At 41.3% G+C, this 23,799-nt stretch overlaps 1 protein-coding gene across 10 annotated transcripts in view; it reads right to left on the bottom strand.

Annotated features, from left to right (window-relative positions):
- LOC129523562 (caspase recruitment domain-containing protein 8) overlaps positions 1-23,799 on the bottom strand; it is a 53,014-nt gene that overhangs the window by 27,397 nt on the left and 1,818 nt on the right. For 2 of the 10 annotated variants that reach the window (XM_055370131.2, XM_055370139.2), the window contains exons 2-9: positions 19,444-19,540; positions 10,648-10,749; positions 8,156-8,305; positions 4,731-4,871; positions 2,783-2,823; positions 1,990-2,140; positions 1,107-1,336; positions 768-1,030 (exon numbers count right to left, since the gene is read on the bottom strand). In XM_055370131.2, the coding sequence (XP_055226106.1) occupies positions 768-1,030; positions 1,107-1,336; positions 1,990-2,140; positions 2,783-2,823; positions 4,731-4,871; positions 8,156-8,305; positions 10,648-10,706 (1,035 nt within the window). In that variant the 5' untranslated portion in view covers positions 10,707-10,749; positions 19,444-19,540. Of the gene's footprint in view, positions 1-767; positions 1,031-1,106; positions 1,337-1,989; positions 4,872-8,155; positions 8,306-10,647; positions 10,750-12,223; positions 12,813-19,443; positions 19,541-23,799 lie in introns of those variants that run through there. The other 8 variants (XM_055370133.2, XM_063701563.1, XM_063701562.1 and 5 more) reach the window with 8 other exon arrangements.

Genomic DNA, 23,799 nt, shown 5'->3' with positions numbered 1-23,799 from the left:
GAAACACAGCAGCTATGGAGCTGCAGAAAGCAGAACATCTGCTTCATCCCTAACCTAAGAGGGTGTGGGACCATCAGCCTTTTGTAAATGCACTACAGGGAGATGCCACTGAATGGAAGGAGTTACCCCAGAGATGTGAGCGAGTGTGAGAGTGTCATTCAGATATTATCCAGCTAAAACTTGGTGAGAGAGGCCGGGCCCGGTGGATCGTGCCTGTAAACTCAGCATTTTGGGAGGCCGAGGCAGGAGGATCACTTAAGGTCAGGAGTTCAAGACCAGCCTGGCCAAAATAGCGAAACCTATCCTGACTTAAAATATAAAAAAATTAGCTAGGCGTCGTTGTGTTTGCCTGTAATCCCAGCTACTCAGGAGGCTGAGACAGGAGAATCGCTTGAACCCAGGAGGCGGAGGGTGTAGTGAGCTGAGATTGTGCCACTGTACTGCAGCCTGGGTGACAGAGCAAGACCCTGTCTCAGAAATAAAATAAAATAAAATGTGGTGAGAGAATCTCTGCATATTATTTCTTCTGCCCATATCCTCCTTGAGAGCCAGAAAAGGAAGTTCCCTTCTCAGTAGCCCTGAATTTCTACGGGGATTGTTGCATGTGGCTCAACATTCAGCACCTATAGATGACTCTTGGGGAGAGTGATCCATGCTGCTGTCCATGAAAACTGTGCCTTGCCCTTTCTGTTCCACTGGAGGGGCCAAGGGGATAACCTGGAAATATAATCGTCATCTTCTCTGGTCTCCTAAATCACTCAGCTTACCTTCGTTAGCAAGGCGTCGCTGGGGACAAGGTACAAGTGGAACTTAATATCTTCGGGGTGGGGGTGATAATAGATCAATGTGTTGGAAGTGATGGGGATGGAGAGGCGAGTCCCACTGGCGATCCGCAGCAGGATGCCCATCAGAGAGAAGCTGGGGTTTTCCAGGACGGCATAGAAAGGCTCCACCCGGGCTGGATGCTCCAGGACCATCCCTTCATCCTTAAAATGGGCAACGAGGAACCAGGAGACGTCCACCTCACCTGCTGCAGGAGAACCACAACAGCAGTGAGACAGCATGCACCCCAGCAGCCCCCACAGCCTCCGCTCACCCCACATTACCTTGGAGGGAGATGAAGTGGGGGAGGTGGATTTCGGCGACAGCCTCCTCTGGCTCTGCAGTGACATCAAACAAGGGGCCGCCCACCAGCCACTGTTCATGGTGCTGCAGGTCCAGGGCCAGGTGCTGATTCCAGGAACCAAACGCAATCGTCACTGTGACCGCATCCCTTACCAGGAAGCCGAGGCCTGTGGCTGGCCACAGATACCAGCCAGCAGTGGGGAACCAAACGCTGAAAGGAGCCAGAGTGATGTCATGACAGGAGAACCCCAGGACTTGGATTTAAGCAGCGATTTGCAGAGGGAGGTGGGATTTGAAGTGAGGCAAGGTTCAGGACCCATCTGCGACTTTCACTACATTAGAAAACGCTGGGGAGTTCGTTAACCTCTCTGGGCCCCAATTTCTCGGCATTCTATATATGTTGAAATTAAAATACCAGTTTCACAGTGCATGAAATAAACATATTATTGATGAAATTTTAGCTATCATAAGGGATGGAGCCGATACGCTTCCTTTTGTATTTATATTTTTATTTATTTATTTATTTTGAGACAAAGTCTCGCTCTGTCTCCTAGGCTGCAGTGCAGTGGCGAGATCTCATCTCACTGCAACCTCTGCCTCCTGGGTTCAAGAGATTCTCCTTTCTCAGCCTCCTGATTAGCTGGGACTACAGGCGGGTGCCACCACGCCTGGCTAATTTTTGTATTTTTAGTAGAGACAGGGTTTCGTCATGTTGGCCAGGCTGGTCTCGAACTCCTGACCTTGTGATCCGCCCTCCTCCACCTCCCAAAGTGCCGAGATTACAGGCTTGAGCCACCACGCCTGGCCTACACACTTCCTTTACATCAGAGTGGTTTTCAAATCATTAGCATCTTCCATTCTTACCTGTATGTGTTTGTGCTCTTATCAATCAACTCAACATCCACATTTCCTTCAGGCCCCAGAAACTGACGATTTTTATAATCTTGTTCGATCTCAAAACAGACTTTAGAAGCATAAGAGGAAACTATTTGATTCTCTTCTGAGCAAATGTCTCCTGAAAAGAAAATACTAGACATGTAAGAGGTAAAGGGTTGGAAGAGGCATGGCCTGAAGGACTCCTGGAGGCTGAATTGCACAGGTGCTGTTGGGATACAGATATCGAATGAGAGCTGAGAGTGACCAGAATATGCAGTTTCGCTTCTTTGAATCCAGACAAAGAAAGGCACAAGAATGTTCATTGTCATGACTAAACGTATACCCCAAATTCCACAGGGCTTTCTGGGAAGCCAGGCTGGACAGCTTTGGTGGGAGGCACCATTTGCTGAGGACTGGAACCAATGCACCTACATTTCTACTGGTCCGAAATAGCAGAAGACACTTTCTGCTGGTGAAGAAAGTCCAGGTCAGAAAAGTATCGAACTCCAAAGCTGCAGAGGCGAAAGAGCGTGCATCCTTCCTAGGCCCTGCTGCTGTCCCCAGCCACCAGGACCACCCACTGACTCCCCTGAGCATTTCCATGCCCCAGCAGTGACAGGCTTACATGTCCCCATTTAAACTGCACAGTGCACTGTGGCCAAGGTAAGGGAAAGCACTCCTGATCTGCACAAAAGACTCTAAATTGTCTTCTCCACATAAAACCACAGAACATTTCCATCAATCCACACGCCCTTCACTCCTCTCCCTATTAGCCCATTACCTGAATCTTGTCCCTCTGAAGATTCCTGCTCTTCTGATACGCTGGAGGTTGGGATCCCCATGTTACAAAAAGATGAAAAACATCAAGAATCAGTTGATGAAGATGAAGACGATGTTATTGAAAACTAGAGCTGCACTGTCCCGTAGAGTAGCCGCTACCCGGATATGCTATTTAAATTTGTATGAATTAAACTTAGGTAAACTTTAGTTTCTCAGTTGCACTATCCCTATTTCAAGGGCTCAACACCTACATGTCACTCACGGCTATAACACTGTGTAGCAGAGAACGGAACACTCCCGTCATCACAGAAAGTTCTCTTAGACTGGGCGGATCTAGAGTATCAAGAAATAGAAGACATTTTGAATGAAGATATTTTTATCCACATTTATAAATAATAGAGATAACACACTCCCTTGAGCCAAATGTGTCTTGACATCTCTCCCTCTTCTCTTTGTACTATGCCCACGTTCAATGTGGACACAGCCAGATTCTCTGACTTAAATTGATTGCTCCGATTGGTATCATACGATGTTGGAATCAAAGACTGAAGCAGTAATTCACCAATGCGTAAAATGCATGCATTTATATTCCAAGGTAATTCCAAACTTGACCACACCTGGGAAGCTTTAAAAACCACCCAATACCAGGTCACAGCCCACATCAATTGAATCAGAAGTCTGGAGGTGGCACCAAAGCATCGGCGCTTTCAAAGCCTCACAGGTGATTCCAATATTAGCCAATATGGGTTCTATGACATACAGCGTGAGCCAATGGTTCGTCATGCCTCTGGAGAGAAATCTGCCCTAACACAGGTGATACCTTCTGGAGGAAGGCAACCAACTCCATCAAATTCTCTGCCTTTGATCCATTCCTTGAGATGTCTGTCTATTTCAACGTGAAAGAGACCAGCAGAGAAACCGACACGTGGATTAGGTTTAAAAAGAACAGGTACCTAGAGAAGCGGGATGAAGAGAAAGGCTTTACAGCGCTTTTCTCAGAAGGATTCTGTGGGCAAGCCAAGCATGGAGAGACCCCTGGGCTGACATCCTAAGACTGGTTGCTGTCTGTGGCTACACATTTTGCTATGGATTCGGGTAGCTACAGGCAAAGCAGCAAGAGTAAACATGCCATTTTATATTCTCTCTGCTGGTGCATGTGCATGCTGGAGTCTGCCTGCTGAGGAGGGGTTTAGAAAGTGGGAGGAACCCAGCGCTGAACTGCAGACAGCGCATCCCAGATCATGAGAGCTGACAGTTCCATTTTCAGGGCTTTTGCAACCAAGTTGTTCAACACAACCATTAGTCTAAATTAAATGATACAAGCTAACATTTAAATAAATCATATTAAAAACAAAAGTAATACATATTAAAACATACCAATTTCCAGTCATTTTTCTACACTTTTCAGCAGTCTATGCCCTTGAGGTTATTTATGTCTCTTGTATCTGTGTGGTGAAAGTAGGATGACAGACTTCTGCATGTGTTCTTTCAACTCCCTCATCAGGGGCTTCACGTTGGTAGTTTGAAATCTGCCATGATGGGGATATTCAACCCTTGGAAATTGGCATACCCTACAAATAGATGCATTCTCCCCTCCCCAGTGTTAAACCTCAGGACCCCACTGTGGCCTTCAGCCTCATCATCAGCCAGTTTCCTAGAGAATTAGGTTGGTTTTATGCATTGAGTAACAGCTTAACCAATAACCCACTGGTCTTCGATTGCATTGCTCATTGCCTTTTTGTGTATAGGTTCTCTAGACACCTCCATGGAAGAAAACCTCATCGCTTAAGGTTTGTTTCAAAAATTTCTGGATTCATTGCTAGTATTTCATAAGCTCATTCATTCTCCCAAGTTCGATGAAAAACACCCAAATTCCTCTGATTCTCATGTTCTTCTGTGATACTGAGACACAGCGTCCAATAGTTTTCCAACGGAATAGCTTTTCTTACCTGGGAATGTCCCTCCCAGATAGTTGACACTCAGGAACAGCACGGAACAATAATGGCTCTGCCTCTGTCTCATCATCTTCTTGGAAAAAATGTGAGATGTCACAACGGATCTCAGAAACACGGGGTAGCTCCCTGTATACCCTGGAAAACAAGAACAGAATTTTTACTATGAATATAAGGTAGGTGCCTGATGATAGCATAGGCTGTGCAGGAAGATTTTATGTTAATAGCCATAGACCCCATATTTTATCTTAGGGAAGTCATTCCTCAGGCCCCTACGACTCCTTCTCACCTCTCAGACTCCCATGACTCTTTCTTACATCTCATTATGTTAAATTTAACTGGCTCTCTGTTTCCCACTATATGCTGCTCTTTCCATCCTAGAAAGCAGACGTCAGTCAGTTCTCAACATCTAGCATTTGCCACAAACTTTGGTTTCATAATAGGTCAACAAGTATGTTGACCTATATAACCTTGCTAAGAATTTTAGGGAAAGGATGAGATTCCTAATTTGTAGTCTCCCTTCATCCATAATTGGTGCCCGAGAGAATAGGACCCTAAGATGATTGGGATTGCAGGGCATTAGTGAGATTGGGCATGTGTTATAAGAACCCATGGAACAGTTATCTCCTCTTCTCCCTTCTGCCTGCAAATGGTGAGAGGGGTTGCACAAAGCACAAAAATGCTCACAGAAAAAGAAAATTATGGATATTGTACACACTTTCTTTTCCCATCAAGGATCCTTATTCAGATATGGAACATGAGAGTCCTATGCTAGATCCTTTTCTCTTCTTCTTCATTTTTGAAGGCTTGGCGCTGTCCTCCTATGGCTGGCAGGAATCAAGATCGAGGTTAGGAGTGATGGAGTGTCCTTTATGCCAAGATATTCAATGGCCAATATGACAGCCACTAGCCACACCTGCCTATTTACATTTTAGTTTTAAATTGTTAAATGTGAAAACCAGTTCCTCCTTTGAAGTAGCCATATTTCAAGTGCTCAAAAGCCACACGTGGCTCTTGCCTGCCACCATGTAAGACATGCCTTTGCTCCTCCTTTGACTTCTGCCATGATGGTGAGGCCTCCCCAGCCATATGAAACTAAAAGAATTTTTCTGGGTAATGGACATAGGCATAGGACGTCTGGCAACAAAATCTGCTTTGAAGAGGACTCCAGGGAATAGAGATGAGGTCTCAGGCTGGTCTTGAATTCCCGGCCCCAAGAAATCCTTCCACCTTGGCATCCCAAAGCACTGGGATTACAGTCATGAGCCACCACACCCAGCCTGAGCATTACTGTTTGATAGACATTCCCAAATCACTCTCCACAAAAGGTTACAACAGTGAACACTTCCATCAGCTGAATATCTGTGAAAGCAACTGTTGAGAGATTTTGAAGTAAGTTCAAAACCAAATTGTAGAAAAAAATCATTGATAAAAAAGGAAAGCAAAAAAAAAAGAAAGAAAATAACAGGAATTATTACTAAAGACAACTTTTGTCTAAAAAAAAAAAAAAGAACATTTGCTTGCAATGTAAAATCGGGTTTCAGCTGGAAAATTAAGCCTGTTAAAAACATCAACAACAAGAGCAAAAATCCTGAATATTTTTTCAGCAATTCTAATTAAAGTATGTATGTTAAAAAAAGAAAAAGCCATGTGAAGCCAGTGGCTTTCACACTGGACACCACAGACAGGGAACATTTCCATCCTGGGTGAGAACTCTATTGGACAGCATTGACTTTAGAACCTCTGCTGTAGTCCAGTTGACCAGAGGGTCCTGCCTTGGGGTATCTGCCATTGGTTTCATTTCTATTTTTATTTTTATTTTTTAAATTGAGACAGAGTCTGGCTCTGTTGCCCAGGCTGGAGTGCAGTGGCATGATCTTGGCTCACTGCAACCTCTGCCTCCCGAGTTCAAGCAATTATCCTGCCTCAAGCCTCCTGAGTAGCTGGGATTACAGGCATGCGCCACCAAGCCCGGCTAATTCTGTATTTTTAGTAGAGATGGGGGTTCCTCCATGTTGGTCAGGCTGGTTTCAAACTCCCGACATCAGGTGGTCCGCCCCCCTCAGCCTCCCAAAGTGCTGGGATTACAGGAGTGAGACACCGCGCCTGGCCTGTATTGGGTCATTCTTGCATTGCTATAGAGGACTATCTGAGACCAGGCAATTTACAAAGAAAAGAGGTTTAATTGGCTCATGGTGCTGCAGGATGTACATCATGGGACCAGCTTCTGCTTGGTTTCTGGGAGGCCTCAGGGACGTTTAACTCATGGTGGAAGGTGAAGTGGAACAGGCCTGTCATATGATGTCAGCAGGAGCAAGAGAGTGAGGGGGGAGGTGCCACACACTTTTAAAGAACCAGATCTTGCGTGAACTCAGAGTAAGAAGCCACTTATCACCAAGGGAATGGTGCTAAACCATTCATGAGGGATATGCCCCCTTGATCCATTCACCTCCCTCCAGGCCCCACCTCCAACACTGGGAATCACATTTCAGCATGAGATTTGGAAGGGACAAACATCCAAATCATATCGCTATTGTTACAGGAAGTATTATCGGCTGGGTGCAGTGACTCACGCCTGTAATCCCAGCACTTTGGGAGGCTGAGGCAGGAGGATCACTTGAGGTCAGGAGTTTGAGACCAGCCTGACCAACATGGTGAAACCCCGTATCTACTAAAAATACAAAAATTAGCCAGGTGTGGTGGTGGGCACCTGTAATTCCAGCTACTTGGGAGGCTGAGGCAAAAGAATCGCTTGAACCCCAGAAGCAGAGGTTGTAGTGAGCCAAGATCGTGCCACTGCACTCCAGCCTGGGCAACAGAGCAAGACTTCGTCTCAAAAAAAAAAAGAAAAAAAGTATTATTGTGAGGGGAAACTTGGTGAAGGCTACATGGGAACTCTGCCCTTTTCTCCCAACTACTTTATCATTAATATTGTTATTATTTTTTTTGAGACGAAGCCTCACTCTGTCTCCCAGGCTGGAGTGCAGTTGCACGATCTCGGCTCACTGCAACCTCCGCCTCCCAGGTTTGAGCAATTCTCCTGCCTCAGCCTCCTGAGTAGCTGGGATTACAGGTGTGGGCCACTATGCCCGGCTAATTTTTGTATTTTTAGTAGAGATGGGGTTTCGCCATGTAGGCCAGGCTGGTCTCAAACTTTTGACCTCAGGCGATCCACCTGCCCTCGCCTCCCAGTGTGCTGAGATTACAGGTGTGAGCCACTGGGCTCAGACCTTTTTTCCCTACTTCTTATGAGATACAAACTCTTTTGAAATAAAAACTTAAGATAACAAAGAAGAAAAGTAACATATATACTAATTTTTATGCAAATAACCTACATGTCTTTGCTTCTTATGAATGTACATAAACCAGTGGAGCAAAATTCCAAATCTTTAATTTTTTCCCAACAAATAGATGTCCCTTACGTATCATTTGTCACACAGGCCTCAGCCTGAAGAAAAATTCCAGTTTTTGTGTATTGCAGTTCCCGTATGCTATCGTCAACCAACAGTTTCCGTGGTCCTTGTAGTCTAATGAGTTTGGATGCATCTATGTTCCTACTGGATCCACTGTCCCTGGGAAAACACAAATGGAATTGGAATGTGAGCATGTCAGAGGAGCTCGATGGTGGGACAATCTCCTCACTGTGATGTAGCGAAAGTAGCCCGATCCTTAGAGATATCCATCCTTAGACACGCCCATCCACAGAGATGCCATCCTTAGAGATATCCATCCTTAGACATGCCCATCCATAGACATGCCATCCTTAGAGATACTATCCTTAGAGGTGCCATCCTCAGAGATGCCTCAGAGATGCCCACTCTTAGAGACACCTTCTTCGATGCCCATGCTAGAATAAAATGCCATTCCTCCACATTTTTATTGAACTAACTGCATCGCTGTTACCACTTAGTAGACAATGATCTTATCTCAGGAGGCATGCCTCCTTTGATTCTCAATTCCTGATGTTCATCACAGTCTGTCAAACTTGGCGATGCTCGCTACTGGCTTCTGAAAGGATACTGTGTTTTTGTAAACTATAGGAGCATAAGAAGGGCCCCACTCTTCTATCCTTCGTTGGTCCTAAACAGGAGGGAACGTTAACCAGATGAAGTTGTTTGCACAACACTGAATGGACTGAGCTTATTTGAAGGTAGGATCTCTTTATTTAGTGTGAGCATGTCAGGGATGATGGACACTAGAGTAATCTGCATTCACTGCCTTTCACAGACATCACTCAGCAGTGACAGACCTGTCAAAGTTGTTGCTTAACCTCTCTGAGTATCAGCTTTCTAATTTGTAAAATAAGGATACAGTACTCTCGTCACAAATCCTTGTGGTGATTAATCATAGAAGGCTAAAATTACTTAGCGCAAGAGTTGGAAACACTGGGTTCCCAAAGCAAACAATTCATCCTAGTCCGTGGTCTTTCATGCACGCCAGATCATCTGTCTCAGTCATTTCAGACTTTTTTTTTTTTTTTGAGACAGAGTTTCACTGTTGTCGCCCAGGCTGGAGTGCAATGGAGCGATCTTGGCTCACTGCAACCTCCACCTCCCAGGTTCAAGCGATTCTCGTGCCTCAGCCTCCCGACTAGCTGGGATTACAAGTGCCCGCCACCATGCCCAGCTAATTTTTATATTTGTAGTAGAGATGGGGTTTCACCATGTTGGCCAGGCTGGTCTCGAACTCCTGACATCAGGTGATCTGCCCGCCTCTGCCTCCCAAAGTGCTGGGATTACAGGCGTGAGCCACCATGCCTGGCCAAGGTTGCTATTTTTAAAACCTATGGACTGAGAAGCTTGTGAACAATATAAATGTATTTGTCACAGCTCTGGATGCTGGAAAGCCCAGGATCAAGGTGCTGGTAGATCAGTGTCTGCTCCTGATTCATAGAGGGCAGACTTCTTGTTCTGTCCAAGCATGGGGAAAGAGAAAGGAGCTCTCCAGGGTTCCTTCATGAGGGAACTAATTCCATTCATGAGGGCTCTACCTTTATCACCTGACACCTCTCAAAGGCCCCATCTCCTAATAACATCACATTGGAAGTTAGGATTTCAACATATTAATATTGGAAGAACACAAACATTCATTCTGCAGCAGTGTCTGAATTGCATACATGAAATATTTGGTCAGATTAATTTGTTTTGAGTTCCAAGACAATGTAAAACAGTGCATTCATTTTCTACAAATGAGACATAAGCCTGGTGCTGATGAGGAGCCACTGAAACACACAGCAGGAGGGCTTAGTGAGTCAGGCTGCTTGGTTCTGCTCTGATCTGGGCGCCATGCTATGGGATTGTCAAGAGCATGGTCAAGGCCATAGGCCCATGCATCAAGGAAAGAGCTGGAAGAACAGCCCTAGACTCGCTTTTGCTGAGGTATGAAGTTGCCATGGTCAGAATCAAGGAAGGAGAGAGAAGGTCTAAAAAGTACACCTGGGCCAGGCGCAGTGGCTCACTCCTGTAATCCCAGCACTTTGGGAGGCCGAGGTGGGTGGATCACCTGAGGTCAGGAGGTCCAGACCAGCCTGGTCAACATGATGAAACCCCGTCTCTACTAAAAATACAAAAAGTAGCCAGGCGTGGTGGTGCATGCTTGTAATCCCAGCTACTCGGGAGGCTGAGGCAGGAGAATCGCTTGAACCCAGGAGGCAGAGGTTGCAGTGAGCTGAGATGGTACCAGCGCACTCTGGCCTGGGCAACAAAACAAGACTCTGTGTCAAAAAAAAAAAAAAAAGTACACCTGGGTGCCCATGGGAGTTTTCCCTTCATTCATGCAGAGATGGGTGAATGAATAAAATGTGAGCAGAACCTTTCTTCCAGAAAACATTCATGGTCCTCTGTATCTCATGAACGATAATGAAACGCAGAAGAATCAGCCATCAGGAGCCCTCACGGAGCGCAAAGTCACTCACCGTCTCAGCAGCTCTTCCTCACTGCTGCTACTCTTTTCTGGACACTCCTTCTTTTCCATTTGTCAAATGTGGTATTTATGTCTTTACTGTATCTTTTTTACTCTGAAAAAATAAAAGGAGGTTGTATTTAGGTACTTGGGAAGAACCATCAGATAAATCTTAGCTTCTGTGTCTCTCAAAGGTTGACAAAAGCGCTTATTGCTCATTCACAAGAGATGCATCAGTGGAATTGCTCCTAGTAGTGGTAGGTACTTGGGACAGAGGCCGAAACAGGAGAGCTGTAAAATAGAAACTAGAAACTTCCTTTTTTTTTAGATGGAGTCTAGCTCTGTCACCCCGGCTGGAGTGCAATAGTGAGATCTTGACTCACAGCAACCTCCACCTCCCGGGTTCAAGCGATTCTCCTGCCTCAGCCTCCTGAGTAGCTGGGATTACAGGCATGCACCACCATACCTGGCTAATTTTTCTATTTTTAGTATAGACAGGGTTTCTCCATGTTGGTCAGGCTGGTCTTGAACTCCCAACCTCAGGTGATCGGCCCATTGCGGCCTCCCAAAGTGCCGGACTGCAGGCGTGAGCCACTGTGCCCTGCCGGATTTTTCAAATTCTTTTATTTTTGATGTAGCCCTGGGTCTGCAAGTTAAGTCATGCAGAATAGGAACTTCTAAAGATTCCAACCTGACAGAGGCAAAAGTGTGATTATTTTCCTTGCCTTCCATTCTTCTCTCGTACAACTCTAATCGTTTTTCTTGCCTAAATTGTCACCTTGATTTCTTTAAAATACTTGGGTTTAGGAACCGCTGTCTAATCCATCACCTTCACCAGCTCTGCTATGACATTTTTTAAAGATTAGATTTTTAAAATAATAGCTTTATGGATATATAGTTCACAAACCACACAATTCACCCACATAAGTCTACAATTCAATGTTGTATATATAGTAATGAAGTTGTAGAACCACCACCACACTCAGTTTTAGGACAGCGTCATCACCTCAAAAAGAAACTCATTAAGCGGCACTCCCCATTCCCCACAGGCACGCACACCCAGCCACAGGCACCCACGCATCCACCTTCTGTCTCCATAGGTTGACTCATTCTGGACATTTGATTTAATAGGAGTTGTTATGGACCGAATGTATGTGTCCACCCTCAAGTTCATGTGTTGAAATCCTAACTCCAAATATGATGATAGGAGGAGATGGGACCTTCGGGAGGTGATGAGGTCATGAGGGTGGAATCCTCATGAATGGTCTCAACGCCCTTAGAAGAGACCCCAGAGACCTCGCTCCCACTTTCTACCATGGGAGGGCGCAGCAAGAAGTCAGCCGTCTATGAACAAGGAAGCAGGTCCTCTCCAGGCACTGAATGTACCAGTGCCTTGATCGTGGACTTCCCAGCCTCCACAACTGTGAGAAATAAATTCTGTTGTTTAAGCCACATAGTCTATGATACTTTTGTTAAAGAAGCCCAAAGTGACTAAGACAGGCATCAAACAATATATTGTCCTTTGTGATGGATTCTTTCACTTCCCGTATGTTTTCAAGGTCCATCCATATTATACAGCATAACAGCACCTCCTTTGCTTTCATGGCTGAATAATATTCCACCATATGGAGACATCACATATTCTCTGTCCATTCAGCAGACGATAGACATTTGGGTGAGTTCCACTTTGGGGCTGTTATGAAAAATGATACGGTGAATATTCAGGTACGAATTTCCATGTGGACAGATTATTTCCTTCTCTTGGGTACATACTTAGGAGTGGAGTTGCTGGGTCATATGGTAACTCTATGTTTACCCTTCAAGGAACTGCCAGACTGTTTTCCAAAGCGCCAATTTCCATGCTCGCTTCGGCAGCACATATACCAAAGCGCCAATCTCCATTCCCACCAGCAGTGTAGGAGGGGGCCAGCTTCTCCATATCCTCACCTATAATTGTTATTACGGGCCTTTTAAAAATGGCCATTCTAGTACATGTAAAGTGATAAGTTATTGTGATTTTTGAAGATTAACTTTTATATAATAGTAAAAATACATATTATTAATAGCATTTCAGAGACTCTGGATAACAGAAAAGATAATTAGTGAAATACAAATCACTAGTTTGTAATTAGTCACCAGGCTGCTCCACCTCCCAGGTTCAAGCGATTTTCCTGCCTCAGCCTCCTGAGTAGCTGGGACTACATGCGTGAGCCATCACGCCTGGCTAATTTTTTTGTATTTTTAGTAGAGACGGGGTTTCACCGTGTTAGCCAGGATGGTCTCGATCTCCTGACCTGGTGATCCTCCCGCCTCAGCCTCCCAAAGTGCTGGGATTACAGACGTGAGCCATTGCCCCTGGCCCAGAGAAATAATCTAAAGATTTGAATTCCAAAACTCTATACAAATGTTTTATTTTACCACCAATGAATTTATCTGCACTAACTGAATGTCTATTTATATGCATAATAATCACTCACAGGTTCCAACTAAACAAATATTTCTATCCAATTTTCAACAAAAATATTAAAATCTGCATATTTAATTTATTCACGTTTAATTATTACGCTTCTCACAGCTTGCGAAAAATTTAATTTAGCTATCCTCTGAACTACAAGCTTTTCCTTTGTTATAACGAACACTTTTACTTAAGTATCGTTATTCCAGAGTTAATATAGTATGCATTCAAATTACTTCTTATTTAGTATTATTTTACCTAGTACCATTATATATTTAATTTTTTCTCATGAAGCCAGGCACAGTGGTTTGCACCTGTAGTCCCAGCTACTCGGGAGGCTGAAGTGAGGGGATCCCTTGAGCCCAGAAGTTTAAGGTCACAGTGAGCTATGATGGCGCCACTGCATTCCAGTCTGGGCAACAAAGCAATACCTCATTTCAAGAAACAAAATGGAATCTTTTCCTTATAAGAATCTTAAAGAAGGTGTACATTATCTTGGCTAACTTTCTATAGGATTAAGTAGAAGTTATTGAGACTTGGTCTACAGTCCTTTTTTTCATGAGTCAAAAAGCATCTCTCACTTTAGTTACACCTGTATTAGGAGAGTTATGATCAATTACAGCAGCTGTAGTTTCTGAGAACTTGGATAAATACAAACCTGAATTACACAGAATTTATGTAAATCCAGATATTCAAAAATGAGAAATAATGTAATATATGACCAAAGTAATATCAAGACAACATACAATTAAATCACTCAACAATTACTGGGAATATGTATCAAGGCAAGAATTGTAAAATTCTACCTGGTACTTCTGAAACGAACAAGGCAATGAGAAATAACAGTTTATCTTGTCTATTACTGAGTATCAATGAAAGCAATAAGGTGAATGGAAAAGTCCACGAAAACTCCATTTTCAGAATAATGAGAAGACAGATTTAATTCACAGATCCAAATGTTTCTCACCAGCTGACAAAACTGTATTAAGTCAGGGTGAAGCATGGCGGAGGAACAGGGAGGAAGTGCAGAGTGAGAAAACATAAAGAAGTCAGGAAGTGCCAGAGGAGTAATTTCATGTGAGTAAAGCCTCATACTTGGTGATTTATCGATAGAGTTTGAATACAAGAGCTGTGAGGTCTGGGCAGGTACAGTGGAGGCTGAGCAGGAGATAAATGTAGTAGAGGCGGTGTGGATGGGAGATCCTTGAAAACAGAGAAATGCCCTAGTGTGACAGAGTACAGAAATACTACAAAAACTCACTTGTAGAAAGAACATTCTGCATATAATCAGGCATGGAACAGTCCCATGCATTCCATAATAATTAAGAAAAAGATATTACCAGAGCATTGCTTAAAGGCACTACAAGAAAACAGGTGAGAAGACCAGGAAGTTGTTGTTTTTTGTTTTGTTTTGTTTTAGATAAAGAACAATCAAAGGAAAATGATGGACCCAAGTTAACAATCACTCTTGGGGGGAAAAAAACTCCACCCACAATTTGTAAGTAAAAAGGATTACACACATTCTCGGCGTAGTATGTCTCTCTCAGGCCAAAGGATAACCTTGTGCTTCACGTGGACACTATGAAATCATTCCAGCTGAAGTCAGGAAAATACCAAGACCTTCCCTATTTAAGTTAAAATATCGGAAGCTTATTCCAAAATATTGGACAAATTCCAAATACAGTGATTGAAAGGAAGGAGATTAAACTATAACTCACTACACGTTATTTTCCTCTATAGAGAAACATAATGAATCACCTGAAATAAGCTACAAAAGTAAGATAAACCAGTAAGTTAGAGAAAGAATCTTTTTTTTCCTTTGAGACGGGGCCTCCCTCTGTCGCTCAGGTTGTAGAGAAGTGGCACAATCTCGGCTCACTGCAACCTCTGCTTCCTGGGTTCAAGTGATTCTCCTGCCTTAGCCTCCCAAGTAGCTGCGATTACAGACATGCACCACCATGCCTGGCTAATTTTTTTTGTATTTTTAGTAGAGATGGGGTTTCACCATGTTGGATAGGCTGGTCTCAAACTTCTGACCTCAGGTGATCCGCCCACCTCAGCCTCCCAAAGTGCTGGGATTACAGGTGTCAGCCACCGCACCGGCCAGAAGAATCTTAATATACAAAAGTGAATAGCTTCTTAATATAACAGACTATCCCAATTCCATGAAAGAAGAAAATACACTCATTAAAATAGGAACTATGGTGCCTAGAATTAAACTATACAAAAAAACTACATGACCCATATAATGCTTTTATTTTGAAATAATTTTAAACATTGAAAAATAGCAAAGATTCACATAAATCCTCAACCAGCTTATCCGAATGTTAGCTATATATAATTGTATTATATATAAAATAATTGTTATATATAAAATAACTATATATAATTTATTGTATTGTATATTGTATTATATATACATTTATTGTATTATATATAAATAATTGCATATCTACATTTAATATATTATACATAATATACAATTGTATATGTAATTGTAATATAATAATTACATATATAATAGTATATATAATACAATTATCCAACCAGGAAATTGATGTTAGCATATCATACCATTACTTAATGTGCAGACCTTATTTGAATTTTATCAACATTTGTCTGAATGTCCTCTTTGTTCTCCAAGATCTAATCGAGGATCTCACATTGCACTTACTTGTTATCTCTCCTTAGATTCCTCCAGTCTGTGACCGTTTCTTATTCTTCCCTTGTCTTTTGTGATTGTGACATCTTTGCGGAGCATGGTCAACTATTTTACAGAATGTTTATCAATTTGGATTTCTTTGATGTTTTCTCACGATTAGGCTGAGGTCATGCATGTTTGTCTTCTGTGTTCAGTCAACATGCCCTGTCCTTTTTGGAATATTTCTTCATGTTCTGGAGTCACAATTTGTTCCAATGTTATCCTGTATATTCCTGCCCCAGCCCTGGAAGTAACCACTTCTCCACAGATCCTTGGCTCCCTTGTATTCAAAAACAGTATTTAGAAACCAAGATCTGGAAACTATGTGTGTTTACAGCTACTAAGATATCTTTGTCCTAATCTCTCTCAGTGGAAAGACCTGGGGAATCCATGCATGTATACCGAACTGTGCCTACACATGCCTGTATTTACTTCTCGATAGATAGACTGACAAACAGATAGACAAATAGAGCAGAGCAGAGTAAAAGAGCTATTCTGATACATGAAATAGGAAATCAATAATAAAAAAAAAACATTGCTCTAGAAATAGGTGGACAAAGGATATGAACATGAAATTCACAGAAATGGAAAAATAAATGGTTCCCAAGCATGTGCTGAATGAAAAAACACCATGCTGAATGAAGATTAAAGCTACTCTTGAATATTTTTTCTCCATGAATTTGGAAATCATGCGAAAGTCTGAAAACTCATCTACTGACAAGGCTGTGGGAAATCTGACATTCTGATATTGCTGATGGAGTGTCACTTGCTATTCATTATATGGATGGCAACTTTATGGACATCTATTGAACGCATAAATGACATCTCATTTGGAACGGTAAATCAGTTTTGAGGAATTGATATACTCCTATACAAATATACTTACCTATGTATGAACTCATGTTCACATGTTTACTCACTGTGGCACTCTTTATAAATACAATTGAGGCCAGGCGCTATGGCTCAAGCCTGTAATCACCACACCTTGAGAGGCCAAGCCGGGTAGATCATTTGAGGTCGGGAGTTCGAGACCAGCCTGGCCAACAAGGTGAAACCCCGTCTCTACGAAAAATACAAAAATTACCTGGGTGTGGTGGCATGGGCCTGTAATTTCAGCTACTCGGGAGGGTGAGGCAGGAGAATCGCTTGAACTAAGAAGTCATAGGTTGCAGTGAGACAAAATGGTGCCACTGCACTCCAGCCTGGGTGACACAGCAAGACTCCATCTCAAAAATTAAAAGTAAAATAAAATAAACTAAAATTTGAAACAACTGAAATGTTTTTCAATAGGGGAATGAATAAAGACATCATGATACATCTGATGATGAAATAATATGCAATTTTAAAAGAATGTCAAAGATCACTAAAAACTGATACTGAATTATCACTAAGATCTATTGTTAATGAAGAAAGGCATAGTAAACAACAGTGTGTAAACTTTCTACTCTTCAAGTAAAGAGTAAAAATTTGTATATGCATAAAGAAACTCTGGATATATATATATATACAGTAACACCACAGTACATATTCAACTGTGTTTGGGGAGCAGACTATGTGAATCTATTACCCTTTATAAAGTAAACAAATGGTTTAAAAACCTCCACCTATAATTTTCACACGGAAAATTTTATATATATATATTATACTTTCATGACACTATGTTATTGTATATATATATACACACACACACAATGCTTCCATTTGTTTTGATGTCACACAAGCAAAATTAAAATTACACTGAATTTTAAATTTTAACGTTAAAATACACGATTTTTACCATTTGTGATACACATTGTATCACATGTATTCTCAATTGAAATTTCAATTAAAATTCAGTTACCACTCATCAAATTTTACTATGACTATTTCAACTGAAAACATTTTCATATTGCATTTAAAAAGTTTTGACGGTTTACTTTTATTTTAGAAATCAAATTATTTCATGAAAACCAAATACTCTTCACCTTAAATTGTCTTTTTTACTCCCACGAAAATCTGTATTCATCTTCACAAGAAAAAAATGCAAAATTACATTCTTTAAAGTTCAAATACTAAAATTCTTGTATAGTATTTTATGTGACATTGGAAATTTTAAAAAACATGTAATAAAAATCCCAGTCATGCATGAAGTTATAGCCTTGCCTGCACGTATTGCCTGTAGCCCCAGCCACCCGGAGGCCGAGGTGGGAGGATCACTTGGGTCCAAATGGCTGAGACCAGTCTGTGCCACATAGCGAAGCCCTGTCATTTAAAAAAAATTCCTAAACTTCCAAAAATTGGAATAAAATTCATTATTCCTTGACATATTGAAGAAACAAACAACAGAGAAATGAATTAATAATATAAATAAGGAATCAAAAGGATAAAACACAAATGTCCTGAAAAGATGTTAAAATTCACTAGTAATCAGGGGAATGTGCACGACAACCACTATCAGATATCATTCTCACCCACAATACTGATGGAAATAAGAAAAGCTGACAAAATCAAGTGTGAATATGAATCTGTAGCAATGGAAACTCGTAAACCAGTAGTGGAGATGACTGAAAACACAGCCGCTTTGGAGAATAAACTGGCTGTATCTAGACTTCAAGACACACCTACCCTTGAAATTATGTGTGGACAAGAAAATGCATATAAAAAGTCCATTGTATTATGGTTTGCTACCAGAAAACAGGGTAACAAACTGAATGTCCATCATCAAAGAATGGATACGTTGATTATAATATCATCATTGCATTAATACTGTAGCGCAGTTAACATAAATTATTAAAACCACATGTAAACATGGATAAATATTTAAAATGTACTATTGGGCCGGGCACGGTGGCTCACGCCTGTAATCCCAACACTTTGGGAGGCCGAGGCGGGCGGATCACCTGAGATCAGGAGTTCGAAGCCAGACTGCCAACATAGTGAAACTCCGTCTCTACTAAAAATACAAAAATTAGTCGTGCGTGGTGGTGGGCGCCTGTCACCCCAGCTACTCGGGAGGCTGAGGCAGAAGAATCGCTTGAACCCGAGAGGTGGAGGTTGCAGTGAGCCCAGATCACACCACTGGACTCCAGCCTGGATGACAGAACGAGACTCCGTCTCAAAAAAAAAAAAAAAAGTAATATTGATTAAAAATCAAATTGCATGAGACTGCACAGCACGATACCAAGCAAATACAAGTTTTAAATATTACAGAAAATAATATTTAAAATACAAACCAAATACATAAATCATGCAGGGGGATTAAGACGTTTCTGGATAGTGGCAATAGCCGAGAGTGGCTGGATGAATTTCAGAGAAATTTCATACATTGCTTCAATTTTATTTAAAATATATTATTACCTATGTTTTACATATTTTATTGTAAATAATGGGCAAGGATATTATAAACTCTGCAGAAGTAAGTGTAGTCGTGTTTTTTCCTACTCAACATTGAAGATGTCCCAGAGGCTTGCGCTAACCGTGTTTACCGCCCACAGCCATCATGGCGACCGGAAGTCCTGAGAGCTTGTTTCCCTCAAATCTGAGAAAGCCCTCCTTCTCTGTGAACATTATTTCAAAAGAAGTTGAGAACTAGAGAAACCGAAGCTTAAGGGGATTCTCCCATTTGTCCTGTCCTCCCCTAAAGTCACCACCTGCTGCGTTTCTGCAGCGCTTACCGGGTGAGTTTCAGGAGCCCCAGGGTGCAGGAAGGAGGAGCGGAGGCTTCTTGCTTGGACACTGCCAGGCTGCTCTGTGTTCTGTTCCTCTTGGTCACTTGGGAAGAAAGGGAGAAGTTCCTATGAGGCTGTCGGAAAGGGAAATGGGGCCCTCCGCTTGTTGAAAACAAAACAAAACCCTCAAGAAGCTTTGCATCCTGTTAGTCATAGCTTAAATTTATGACTTCAATGACTTGGCTGGGACAGTCTTAATAATCTCTCCATACTCAAGTTGTTTTAATTTCTGTAATAATAATTTTTATACCAATGTTTGTGTTGTTAATACTAATAATTTTACATTGTAACTGTAATCCTTTAATTATTACAAGTGTTAACCTAAATAACAAACACATGAAAGCTTCCTAAAGGAAACAGTGTTTATTTAGGAATAGAGCATTGCAATTGGGAATAGATATGCCATATTAAACTATGTATATATTCAGGAAGATAAAGGAAGACAGAAATGGGGAGGATTGCATATTGTTTTGACAGGATTTTCCTTGGCCACAGGATCAGGCACAAAGGTGACATTAGTCTGAGGTTGGACAGGCAGTTGCTGGGCAGCATTCCTTGCAGAAATATTTTTTGTTTAAGGTTGCATGACCTTTATGCAAGGTTGTGGGTTTTGTAGAGTCTTTTTCATTTTCAGGCATACAAGGATAAGATCCCCCTCTTCATGGCTTTCCTGGCTTTATTTGTCAGGGTCATCTTAACATTAGTGGCTCCATTTTGTTCTGACAACTTTCAGATTTCTCCTTGTGATCAAGAACTTTCTCTAAAAGCATTATTGATCAATCATTCTGTAATTAAGATCTGATGTCCCCTGATGCCAGCATGGACCTCTCCCAGTTTGCTGGTCTCATCCCATGTTGTGGGGAGTGACTGGTGACTAGGAATCGATGTCAAAAGCACATTTGAGCAACAACAGAGATTTGAAGGGTGTGGCTCTCAGGCTAAGTCTCCCTGGAGTCCATTAGTAAGTTCAATTTTGTCTGTTCTACAGTCTTTTGCTATCCCTTTAAAGTGCTGATTCAGTATTATTTTGTTAGGAGCTGCACCTCTGAAAAAATTTAACAAGTAACACATACAAAGTTTAAAAAGGAGAAATACAAAGTAAGGGGAAATACAAATTAAGAGCAATATGAGATTTTCAGTTTGCATATGGTTTTGAGCCATAAACCTAGGTTTAAAGACAACTAATTGAAGAACTCAAACAGTTATTCGAGACAGCAGGGAGTTAGGTGAGACCTGGGGTAACCACGTGGCCTGCTTTCTTATTTTGTGTATAGGAACCTAAACTTTTCGCAGAGGAATTTATTCAGGTATAGCATGTCGTATTAGCAACAGCACAGACAATTTCTTGCTTAACCAATGGATACTAAAGAATTTTGTAGGTTGGGTTCTGTTAAGTTATAAGCAGAAGGAATTGATCATAAAATTTAAGTTACACCATTATTCTGCTAAGTAGAAAAGGTCGAATTAAGTGAGATGAAAGTCTCATTATGATATAGAGTCTTGTTTCAGCATCTTGCAGAAAGTTATACAGTGTGAAAACACCAACTTTTTCTCCTGGTTTGTAGTGTGAATGTCTCTGGTTATGATATTGGGCAGTTTGGTAAACTATTGTGTGATCCGCGTATCAGCCTTGAGGTTTGTTCCCTCTTTCATTTTCCTCTGGATCACCAACATGCTAATCTATGTTCACATCACTGAAACCGTAGAGGCCAATACCAATTTCACCATTTCTGGTCCTGGATATTCGCAAGACTATTGTCAAACTAGGCCATACATACAATAATTTAATATACATTTGGGGCTTGGATTATATTTCTGTTAAGTTGCACTGCTCTATGGGACTTATTTTATTCATTCCACAAATATATTTTGCACATGTTCCTTATTCTTGGTACTATTTAATGGATTTGGCATACATCCGTGATCTAAACAGATAAAACTCCCCCAAGGATCATTTATAAATGTCATGGTGATTCGCCATATCCTGTTCGTGTTCCTCATGGTCTGGACCAGCATCAACATGGCCAGTCTCCTCTGCAGACACCGGCGGAGAGCCCAGCGTCTGCACAGCCCCAGCCTCTCTTCCCAGCCATCTCCTGAACACAGAGCTACCCATACCATCCTCCTGCTGCTTGGTTGCTTTGTGTGCTTTTATTGCTCAAACAACTTCATCACCCTTTATTTCTTTTATAAATCTGAGAAAAAACCAAGACTAGAGATGATCACTGGAATTATTTCATCATGCTACCCAACCATGTGCCCTTTCGTGCTAATGAAAGATAATAAAATTATTTCCTAATTTACCTCTTCCTCTCTAAGGCAAGAATGATCAGCTCTCAGGGAGCATTCAATGGCTGATCTCAAACCCCATACTTTCTTCTGCAGCTGGGAAGTCTCCATGATGACTTTTGTGGAGAAAAAGTCATGCAGTTATTGAGCAATTGAATTAGGGCTAGTTTGAATTGAGGTGTATCATAAATTTAAAAAGCATTCAGGTTTTGAAGTCAATATAAATAACAGTATATAAATATTATCTTAATAATTTTCACATTGCTGACAAGTTTAAATTATGACATTTTGGGTAAAACGTATGTATATGTTTTGTTATGTTTACATATATATGCATATTTAAATAAAATACATATACACAAATATGTAAGTAAAACATATGTAAGAATATATATATATATATATATATATATATAAATTTTTTTTTTTTTGAGACAGAGTCTTGCTCTGCCACCCAGGCTGGAGTATGCAGTGGTGTAATCTCAGCTCACTGCGACCCCCACCTCCTGGATTCAAGCAATCCTCCCACTTCAGCCTTCCGAGTAGCTAGGATTATAGGTGTGCACCACCATGCCTGGCTAATTTTTTTGTATTTTTTAGTAGAGACAGAGTTTCCCCACGTTGGCCAGGCTGGTCTAGAACTTCTGACCTCAAGTGAACCGCCTGCGTCAGCCTCCAAAAGTGCTAGGATTGTAGGTGTGAGCCACTGCACTGGCCTTATCAGTATATATATATATACACACACACACACACATGTGTATACATATACAACTACATAGGTATTTTTAAACTAACTGTATCTGCTTGTTTTTGCTTTTTTAAATGCAGTTGCTAGAAAATTTAATATACATTTGGGGCTTGGATTATATTTCTGTTAAACTGCACTGCTCTATGGCACTTCTTGTATTCATTCCACAAATATATTTTGCACATGTTCCTTATTCTTGGTACTATTTAATGGGTTGGACATACATCCATGATCTAAACAGATAAAACATAATAGCACAAGAGATTACACAGAATGTTTGTGGTACAGGAAAACGTATATGTACACATGATAGGAGCTAAAAAGAATAGGACTGGTTAAGAGAATGTGGTGTGTGAGAGTACAGGTGCAGGGAGCTGCAGTGACTGGGATTACAGGTATGCATCACCATGCCTGGCTAATTTTTGTATTTTTGTAGAGACGGGTTTCACCAATTTGGCCAGGCTGGTCTCGAACTCCTGGCCTCACGTGATCCGCCTGCCTCAGCCTCCCAAAGTGCTGTAATTACAGGTGTGAGCCACCGTGCCTGGCCAACATTTATCATTTTAAATACTCATCTGCAAAAATGTTTCCAAGTGGGGCCACTTCCCCACCCCTCATATGACAGTGGCAGTGATATACCATATACATGGTTATTAAAAAGAATCTGGAGCAGCAATATGAATGTCAGACAAATTAGACTTCAAGAGCATTTCCCTCCATCTTACAGGGGATAAACCCAAAGAAGTTATATTAAGATTCCAATAAAAGAATGCAAGATGACTGTCTGTGTAAAAATGTAATCAATGGGGAGCAGGTGCACCTCCAATAACATTAGACAAAATATATTTTACCTAAACAGCATTACTAACTATAAAGTAGATCACTTCAATAAGAATAACAATTTTAATTTTGTGTATACATATTCACACTTTCAATATGTATATAGTATACATGGGTAGAATGATAAGCAGATATAGAATAATCCTCCACTCTTGTGGGAAATCTGATCAATAGTCTTTCAGCAATTAACAGAATAACAGAGTATCAGTAAAGATATAAAAAATTGACCAAAGCAATTCATATTCTTGACTTAAGTGCCCTAGAATAACAACTCACACAGCCATTGAAGAATCCCCATCATCCTATCTCAAGCATAGAGGAAACACATAGCATACATATGTAGCCACATAGCAAACACAGAAATGACTATCAACAAAGTGGAAGAATTTAATGCAGAGATTAAGTTATCTGAATATATGTATAAT

Source organism: Gorilla gorilla, chromosome 20 (genome assembly GCF_029281585.2).
Source record: "Gorilla gorilla gorilla isolate KB3781 chromosome 20, NHGRI_mGorGor1-v2.1_pri, whole genome shotgun sequence".
In the NCBI taxonomy this organism is placed as follows: domain Eukaryota; kingdom Metazoa; phylum Chordata; class Mammalia; order Primates; family Hominidae; genus Gorilla; species Gorilla gorilla.
Note: the sequence above shows the minus strand (reverse complement) of the source record. Positions and strands in the feature narration are given on the sequence as shown.